This window comes from Haliaeetus leucocephalus, unplaced genomic scaffold (genome assembly GCF_000737465.1).
Source record: "Haliaeetus leucocephalus isolate CR32 unplaced genomic scaffold, Haliaeetus_leucocephalus-4.0 Scaffold722, whole genome shotgun sequence".
Classification (NCBI taxonomy): Eukaryota; Metazoa; Chordata; class Aves; order Accipitriformes; family Accipitridae; genus Haliaeetus; species Haliaeetus leucocephalus.
The window spans coordinates 1,951,231-1,961,506 of NW_010973158.1; the positions used below are offsets into that span (position 1 = coordinate 1,951,231).

At 36.7% G+C, this 10,276-nt stretch overlaps 1 protein-coding gene across 1 annotated transcript in view; it reads left to right on the forward strand.

Annotated features, from left to right (window-relative positions):
* ADAMTS6 (ADAM metallopeptidase with thrombospondin type 1 motif, 6) overlaps positions 1–9,970 on the forward strand; it is a 149,773-nt gene extending 139,803 nt beyond the window's left edge. The window contains exons 22-24 of the mRNA XM_010580531.1: positions 1,709–1,885; positions 3,120–3,276; positions 9,318–9,970. Of these exons, the coding sequence (XP_010578833.1) occupies positions 1,709–1,885; positions 3,120–3,276; positions 9,318–9,427 (444 nt within the window). The 3' untranslated portion in view covers positions 9,428–9,970. The remainder of the gene's footprint in view (positions 1–1,708; positions 1,886–3,119; positions 3,277–9,317) is intronic.
* Positions 9,971–10,276: the final 306 nt, after the last annotated feature.

Sequence of the window (10,276 nt, forward strand, 5' to 3'; positions counted from 1 at the left end):
AGTCATGATCATGATGCTGAAGACCTCACACATTTGTTATTCTTCTTTGGTCTCTATTTAGTATTAATAGTGTTATTGCAGTTTGGCCAGAGAGATAGAGATCTTTCTTCTCTTACTTCCCTCCTTCCTGTAGTTTTCTAGTAGGCATGTATTTAGGGTACACAAGATTTGGGGTTAAAGGCCCTTCAGTATGAGGACGATTGAACCTGGCTATTCTGTATCAGAATTCTGAATGCTGAACTACTGTAGATAAGGAGGCAGTACCTTGGTAGGAAGGGATAGAATAGCATAGGAAAGTAAAGGTTAATTTTTAAGGAAAGTGATTATATACCCATTTTGCAGTTCTGGATTATAAACTCCAAATGGAAGACCCATCTCTTTGCAGCCTTGTTTAAGATCTTAAACCTAAGCGGAGATAAGATTTAGGATAAACCTATCCATTCTGCATTGGTTAGTTTAGGTGTCTCCCACTGAGAGATTTTCTTAAAGATCTTGTTTTGAGGTATATATGTATACACCTTTACATATGTATAGGGAGTATCAATATCTTACATAGTACTGTGGCACTATTCTAAAATTTCTTTAAGTTAGGCAGAGATGCTTCGGGATTAGGCATACAACAGTAAAGTTTGGATCACTCGTCATTTTTTTGAAAATGAATCTTAGGTTGGTTTTTTTTCCCCTGGTTATATACTGACCTGTTTTGGATGTGTCAAAGGCCTTTGGTGTGTGACCTCTTGAATATTGCTTCGGTCCACATAGTGTTTTTTCCCAGATAATGTTTTGTCTCTATAGCTGCTTTCATATGAAAGGCAGTTCCCCTCTTGACAGATTTAGCATAATCTGTATGTAAGGTTTATGCTATCAGAAACTGGTTCTCGTCCAAATACTGCAGATATGCTTATGGGATAAAAGTTAACATGCCAAACTGTGCTTGCAAAATCTCCTGGTCAGATGTTAAAGAGGGACTGATTTGGGGAAGGTCTTGAGTTTTAATTTTGTTAGCACTTGTCTCTTCCCCATTCTGCAGTTGTGCTAATGTAAATGACAGTTAATAGTCAGGAGCAAAAAGGAAGGAGAAGTGGGGGGTGGACCAAGATGAAGAAAGAGGAGGAAAAGCAGAGGTCATCAGAACTGCTTCTTTTCAAATTACTGTTTTATTATCTGCTTGCTGTTAGAACAAGCAGAGGAGTGATAAAAGGAGGTAAACCAAAAACTGTGTGAAAACAGAAATAAAATTTAATTAGGAGAGGAGAGAAAAGCATGCATTGTAGGAGAGGGTACAGTATTTCTATCTGAATAGTCTGGTTTCTATGGAGTCCAGTAAACCATTTATCTTCCCATATGTTTATTGAGGAAAAATGTGTTCATTGTAGCTCAGTAGTCTGTAACTGAGGTGGAGAAAGACTGTACTAAGGTCATATTAAGAACAGAGACTTCTACTTTTAATTTCTGAAATGCACACTCAAGTTTGTTTCATAATAGTGCTACATGTGGCCAACCTTTCTATTTTGCAGCAAAGTGCTTTTCTTAAACCTAACCTAAAGGCTCTTATATGTAAGTAAATAGTAACACCATAGCCCAAATATAAATAGCAAAGGAAATCTACTTTTATCAGAGTCGTCTGTTTTCCATAACTTTTCTGACACTTTTATTGACTTTTTACTGAGGTTTTAATTGTTTATTTATATAATTATTTTTTTTTTAGTGCACACCAAAATGTGGCCCAGGATTCAAACACCGAATTGTTCTGTGCAAAAGCAGCGATCTTTTAAAAACTTTTCCAGCCGCGCAATGCCAAGAGGAAAGCAAGCCGCCGGTCCGCATCCGCTGTAGTTTAGGCCGATGTCCTCCTCCTCGCTGGGTTACTGGAGACTGGGGACAGGTAAAATAGTTCATATAAGTATTTATTGCTGTTAGTCTCCTACACATTAGCACCTTCTAAGGATAAGATGTTGCTGTAAGTGGATAAGAGATGGTTCACATGACTGAAACAAATAGCTTCTCCCCTATTTGTCTCAGATTGAAGTGTGGTTCTGAATGATAGTTGTCTGCTGAACTGTGAAGGATTTGCTGACAGCAATCTAGTTTCTACTGCGTGAGTTTGTGTATGCATTTTTTAAAAAATTAAATAGTCCGTATTACAGTTTTTTTGGAAGGGGATTTGGGTGTACAGCAGTGTTGCAAGGTTTAGTATTTTTAAAACACATCTAACTTCCTTGAGAAACATGATTGAAATACAAAGCCAATTCCTGTTTTAGTAGGATACATATATAGCCACCAAAAAACCTTTGAGATCTAATTTTACATAAAATATACTGAATTACCAGACAGGGAGATAAATTGTTACAGGACAGGCTGAATAGCAGTGTCATTATGCAGTATTTATAAATATGATATACTGAGTTTCCTTCTTTATGTTTTTGCATTTCAGTTATGATCAATGGCCTGTTTTTAAAATAATAAATGGATGTTTCAGTTTCTAAGTTTGTTGAGGAATTTGCCACTAATGAAAATGAACCACTTTAGCTTAACTGACCGGGGGACAATCATTCGTGGTATTGCGGTCTAATCAGCCTTTCTTTTATGGTATTTGTTCAGATGCACATTTATGTTAAATTGATATTGTGCTAAAACCTCTGTTTAGTTACAGAAATTAAAAAATGTTTTGAAACAGCAAAGTATTTTTGTTTGAAAGATAGTTTCCTTTTCCTTAAAAAAGTCCTCTAGCAGATTTGAATTCTTGTTCTCCTTGGGTTTTCTTCTTTATTCTAAAGTGACCATTTCTTTCTTGAAAACAGGCACTTAAACTCAGACATGATATATGAAATAGTGTAAATTATATTCTTATACCTTAATTCTGAACTGTTCAGGGAGCCAACATTGCATTGTGTTTTATTTTCTTTGAAAGACAAGTTCTTGCATATACTGTCAAAAAAGAAAAATTCTAAACTATTTTATGAAAATTATTTTCTTTATTAATCAAATCTCTTTTTCATATGCCTTTTATCTTTAACATTTGTGTATGTGTACCCTTCCTGATTGCTTTCCTGTTATCTTGTTTTATATTTAAAAATCGGATCCAAGTCGTTCTACTTTTTTATCTTTCTTATTTTTAGTGTTCTGCACAGTGTGGTCTTGGGCAACAGATGAGAACAGTACAGTGCCTCTCATATACTGGACAAGCATCCAGCGAGTGTCCAGAAACAGTTAGACCTCCATCAATGCAGCAGTGTGAAAGTAAATGTGACAGTACTCCCATTTCCAACACAGAGGGTAAGTTTGCCATCATAATACGATTTATTCTGGAAAGAGTGAAGTGACGTGGTCAGTGGTACTGCATTAATTTATTAGTAAAAGTCTACATGACATCATCTCTGACTGTGAATTTTTTACAATTATTTTCTAATTAGTCATTGTAATTCAAAGGTGAAGTCAATAAAAACCTAAATACATGTTCTTTGTTTAAAAAACCTCCCTTAAAAATACATAGCCTAAGTCATGAACAAAATACCATTGTTTTGTGTCATTAATTTTCCAGTCTCTTTATTGGTTCAATGGAAATGTCGCTAATAGCAGAGGGAGCATGATATACTTCTCTTCCATTGACCTTCTACCTGCTCCCATCAGGGGTTAACTTAAAAATGTAGTGGCAAAAATACTTAATTATATGTTCATTGAAAGACTGGGACCACAGACTTAATGCTACATGGTGCTACATGCCTGTTCTTATGCTTTGACTTACTTGTCAGCTTCTTCTAATTAACTTTTAATTTCTTGGATTTATAATGCTGTTTGAAATAATTACAGTGTTTTTTACATTATACAGTCTAAGTTAATCAGATGATTAACTAGCTTCATCATAACTTATTTTTGCTAGAAAATATATTAGATAATAATGTCAAAATAAGCTTATTAATGTTTCTGAAAGGCTCCAGATCTGAACTCCTAAATTGTCCAAGCCAACCTATTATGAAATGCTGTCTTCAAAGTAGAATTGGGGTTCTATGCAGTAGAAAAAAAGTTTCCTCATTGACTGTAAAAATTTAGAATAGTTGCTCACCAGATGAGTACATTTCATTTTGGGTGAAAAGGGAAAAGGAATAAAAAATTATCAAAACACACATGTCCAAAAAATCAAGAAAGATTGCACAGCAGTAATAGTTCTTTTAAAACAGTTATTCCCTAAATTTTGATATTCCCTAAATTTTAGACTACTTGACTGCAATATCACTAACACCACTCCTTTTAACATAACTAATTTCTGTGCAGTATATAATGGAGTATCTTTTACACAGGTTCTCCAACTGCTAGAAATTTAATGTTCTATTTATATGGAACAAACACTCTGATTTTAAATTTTTAAAAAAGGCAAATTTATGCTACAGTCTAGCTGGATTGGTGTTCATTCAATTCCTACTGTATCCATTCAGGTTTGCACCATAGATTCAAAGTTATCATAGAAATCTGTCAAATGGAGATGTCTGTGATGAAATGGGAGCACACTAAAATCTTCCCAGACATACAATGATGATTCAGTGTGTGAGCACTGTAATTTATGGATTGGAAGTTTCAATTTTAAACAGAGGCTTTAAATCATCCCATATTGTCATTTGAAAAATCTTCATAATAGAATTTTCCTTGGTTATTTTAATTCCCATTTTTATGTGTAGTGCTCTCAAGTAATCTTTACGTGATGATTATCAGTCTAGAAAACTTTCTGCTCTTTAAAGCTCAGAGGCTAAATGATATTTTATTTTCAAACACAGATGTTGACTTTTTCCAAAGTAAGGAAGGTAATAAAGTGCTTATAAGTGGGCATGGTTTAGTCCCAGTGTCCTCTTAATTTCAAGATGACAAGGTTATGTTGTTACTTATAGTCATTATGTTAGTAATTCTTCAATATTATCAGGAAAATCTGCTAATCTCCTACAGATTAATACAATCAGGGTTTTTCTGTGTGTGATCTGTGTACCCTGGGTGGCTGTGGACTTTACAGTGGAACTGTGCAGGGTAACTGTGAGAAGTGAGCCTGTTTGCAATAGTGTTTTTCAGGGACCTACACCTGCACTGGAAAATTTTGGGGATCCACAAACAGAAAATGTTGAAAATCACTTACATAGTATTCCAGATGGACTTCAGCTCTTTGGCCTGCACTCTGAGTGGGCCAGGCGTGAGCCAGTTCTTTACTGACAGCCTTGCAGCCTCATTAGTGCAGTTAGGAAGAATCGAGGGGAAAAAGGTACAGCACAATCTCTTCCAATAGATGCAGTTCCCAACACGTTGTCACTTTGCGTCCCATTTTTGTTTATGGCCCACATTGAAGGTATTTACTAGAAACCACTGATTATTTGTAAGTGATTCAGTGGCTCAAATGGCTCAAAAGTAAACGTGATGTCAAAGTTCATGTAAAATTTAAATATCTACATCCTTTCAGAAGAATCTTGCTGCAATCCATGAAATACTAAGGGTGCCCTATCCCAAAATTAGACAAAAATTTTGTCTTCACGGTGTTTTTTCAATACTTTTGAAATTATTTCTTAAATACATATTCTAATTTATACACATTCCAGAGCTGCCGTTAAGTACTGAATATAAGAAGCACAAACTGAGGATTTGCAGAATAATGTGCATGTATTGCACTTTTCCTGCCTTAAAAAAATCCTCTTAGACACAAGAGGAGCTGACATCCTTTGTGTTAGTGAAGCGTTAGCCTTTAAACAGAGAGGCATATCTTTTTCAGCATAGTAGAGACGGAAAGCCTGTAAGATTTCAAGAACTAACTAATCCTAAAGAGCACAGCTGTTTTTGGAAAGATAATACTTTCTAAGAAAGAAATATTGGAGTTCTGGTATTTCCTTGTGAATGTATTTGTGAGAAGGGCATACTGTGCCTGTACGCTCGCTTCTGTCTCTCTCCAGGTGCAGTGGGATGTGAACTGTGTATCAATATTTGGGTTTCAGGTAATGAGTCAGGTCTCTCAGAGGGAGGGTTTTGGCCCTTGGGAGTGCACATACGTAGCAGAGCATACCTGCTTGTGCGTGGAGACTTTGTCCACATGCCACCTACTAGCACTGCCTCATGCTTTGGGCCCCACTGTGGGGCAGAAGCAATGTCAGCCAACGGGTCATCGGTTTGCAGCAGTGTCAGACTAGCTGAGGGGATTCCCCTCCTATTTCAAACCCCAGCAAACCTCCTGATTCCTTTCACTTGCCAAACTCCAGTGCTCGCAGCCTATGGAACCCATTCAACAATTTACAGACAACTTAATTTTGCTGACCCAAGATAAGAACATACATGGTTTTGAGGAAGCCTGAGCCACTCTGCAGTGTAATGATCACATCAGTAAAGTTTGGAAGCACTTTCTTGGGAAAGGTACAGGTGGTTTACATAAAATAAGAGTCAAAATTTTGGGGATACAGAAATAATAAGAAAGTTACAATACATCTTGTCACATTTTACATCTGCTCTTTGTTTTCTTTACAGTCTTCATTGGTGATTTAGAATATTGTACATAGGGTTTTAACAGGCTGCCACTGATGAGGGTAACACCTGGAAGTGAACTACAGGCAGCATGTACCACACAATTTGAAATGTATTCAGAACTATTTTATTCTCTGAAGTATATATATGTCTGCTGAGTCTAGACTGCTAAAGGCCACCTGAAAACTATTTTATCAATTTTTATGTCATTTTAGTTTTCCTTGTATTTTGTGGGATATGTCTTTGCAGTCTCTTTAGCTGAAGGCCCAGTGACATTCTGTGATTTTATTACTGTAGCATGATACTTAATATAATGTTGTCTGATCTAGCCACAAAGTTTGGGAAGGGAGAGTTTAATACATGTAGCTTACTGAAACTCATTAACAGTAGTTACTAGGAACAAAAAAGGCTCTGCTAAACCTCTTCCATTCATCCACAGTCCTAGGAAGAATAGGCTACTTCATCAGCTACCATATCTATTTCAAAACTGATTTCTAAAACAGAAGTTGTGGGCAACTTCTAGAATATTGTCTCACTGCTGTCCAAATGGCATGGGCTGAACAGGGTCCAGTTTTAGTCAAGAGGAAGAATAACTTAAAGAAACATGAAATGGGATAATTTCAAATCCTAATTCTAGCAAAAACGCAGTTAGTGGCTTTATCTGTATTTAACTAAATACAATGTGTATGAGGGTTATTCTGGGGATTGAGTAAACTTTTTACTTCTTGTCAAGATCAAGTGAACCTTTTTATTCCTCACTTCATTTATAATTCACCATCTGTCTCTCCTATATTCCCAGTCTTCACAAACACAGGGACCTGAAATATTTCTGGAAGATACTTGACCTCTTTTGGGAAGAGTTTTTGAAACTCTGTGAAACACAGTGACCATGTGCAATTGCTGATAGAGAAATATGTCTGTTTCAACCAGCTACCCCCAATGTCTTTTCTCCTGGCATCCAACACTGTTTCCAAATGGAGAATTAAAAAATTAGAAAAGTAGTACATAAAACATTGGGTAGGGGGAGTAAAAAAATTGCAATGAAAGCACTGTATCTGTGTTAATGAAATGAAAGTTTAAATCATTTCATGACCTCTAAGCCTAAAAGCATGCATATTGCCATTTTCAGAAATACCGTTCAGTACAGACCCTGAAGTTCAGCCTCACTAATGCTTTCCTAGGTTCAAATACTAAAAATTCTCATCTGCACTAAACTTGCTATTACAGTATGCTGGCAGCATGAACGCACTGTCCGTAACTACCTGTTCCAGAGCAAAAATAATGTACTAGGAGATGGTATGTAGAAGTAAGACAAACAGGAGTAGCTGAATAGTTGTACATACTGATTGTGTTTGTTTCTCTATTACTTTTTTCTTTTCTTACCTGTTTGGTGTGTCTGTTGTCTCTTTCATATTTGTCTTACAGACATCTCAGAGTCAAGGACTGTTGTTCTGTCAGGCCCTGGAGCAACAGCATCCTGGCTTCCAGTCTTCACTTCTAGATAATCAAATCAATACAAAATACAATAATGGTCAAAGTACTGCTAGTTCATCTCCTTTTTTATTCACATTTTCTTTATAACTGTTGTAATTTGAGAAAGATTGTAGGCGGAAGCCATTATCAAATGCAGCCTTAAAAGATTAAAAACTTACAGCATTCTTTGAGACAAATAATTTTCTTATTCTTCCCATCACTTAATTTTTCTAATTCAAACTTGTGGGGTTTACTTTTTCTCCGTGTATACATCTCTTCCATCTTCCTGCACGCGAAGCAAAGCTCCTTGCCAAAGTCCTATTTTAGTATCAGTCTGGAAGGAACTGTGCAAATGCTTTTAACTAAAACCCCCCTATCAGGCATCTATCACAATGTTCACTCCAGTGCAAAGGAAATCTGCAGCAGCAACATCTGAGAAGTAGAACCTGAGTGTACCCCTGAGCTCTCAGATAGAGCTGTATCTCCAACTGTATCAGAATAAGAACTGGGTGTGGACCATACTTTTCCAGTCCCTGTTCCCACCTTCTTTCCACAGAAAGAAAACTGAGCCAGAGGAGAACCACAGCATGTTCCAGCAGTACTCCTGTAATATACCCCCACAAGTCACTTTAGATACAACCTGTGTGGGATGGAAAAGAAGGAATCCTCCCTCCACATGGTTGAGCTCTTGTTCTCCTTCCTGGGAGCGTTGCCTGCCAGTATGACAAGGGCTGCTGAGGCAGTAAGCCCAGCATATAAGGAAAACAGAACTATGAAAAAAAGCTCTTACATGTCTATTACAAATGTAACAATGGTTTTTCCTCCTGCATAAAAGAAATTGTGGCTGTGTGGAACCAAGCCTAAAGCATAATCTGCCATTCAGTCCAGTCACTGAACTCGCACTGTTGGTGCATTTATTCATAACACTCGTTGTTTTCTCCATCCCTGTTATCTGCAATGCACATTCTATTTCAAGGATGCTTGCAAATGCAGAGACATGGTACCAAACCGTATTAGATTTTAGATAACCTCTCATGGATCATAAAATAACTCCTGAAAAAGAAGCTATAAAAATATTGTAAGAAAAATGACTCATTTCCTAGCTCTCTGAAGTGATCATTTATCCCAATAAATGATAATTCATCCAAGACAAAGTGGGCACACTTCTACATGTCTGGGAGAGAAGCCCTGCAAACGTTTTTATGGCTTTTTAAAACATATTGTGTGCACTAGGCTGGACTAGAGAGAGTAGTTACAGGGAGGCAAGGAGGATGGAGAAGCAGCATATTAAATGTCAAAATATTCTTCGTATTTTAATTTTTATTTCTGATTTTTTTCTGTTTAATGCTCTTAATTATTAGAGTGCAAAGATGTGAACAAAGTGGCATATTGCCCACTGGTGCTGAAGTTCAAGTTCTGCAGTCGAGCATACTTCAGACAGATGTGCTGCAAGACCTGCCAAGGACACTGACCCACAGAAAGCACGAGAATGTGCTTTGTTATTATCATTGTGGAAGAGTGTCCATCGAAGAGAGCCACACAGCGGAATGAGATTGATGTCCTTGCAAATGCATTACCCTGTGGAAAACGTAACCACTGGTCAGCCCCAGCTGACAGGATTTCAATATTATTTTAACTTCTGTGAAGTGGGATTTATTAATCCGAAGTGCTGGACACAGTATAAGGAGGGCATGCCAAATTGGAAAGATCCACACAACACATATAGAATAGCTTACTGTGGAACATTTGTGTTCTTTTGACTAAATCCAATAGTCTGTTTACCTCCTTGGACCATTCAAATAATTTTTATTATGGACTTAGCAATGACACTGAATCCATTTGTATTTAAAACTGTTTAAAATGTAGCTGTTATGACTTGGTCTACTATGGAAGTCAAGAAGAATCAAAAAAAGTTAAGTCATAGCTTGAAAATGTTAACTATTTTATCTCACAACACAGCACCACAATTTAAATTATAAAATGAGCTTGGAAATGTTATTTAAGGAGCAGAAATCTTTAAAAAAATGTATTTTTCCTTCATTCCACCTAATTCCTTTTGGAGTAATCCATATTTCCTGAACACTGCTGTGAGCCATATATCTATACTAAATAGAACAACCATGAGGGACTTAGTTTTAAGAGGTGCAACAGTTATTGCAGTGGTGCATGAAATACAAGTGTGCTATGAAATGAAATGAAATCTGTGTTGCAGGTTTATAGCCATCTTACCATTGTACAAGTGAAGCTGACATTTCCACTGAAAGGGAATATGTTTCAATATCACGGAAGAGGCAGACTCCAACAGTGGTGAAGACCATAT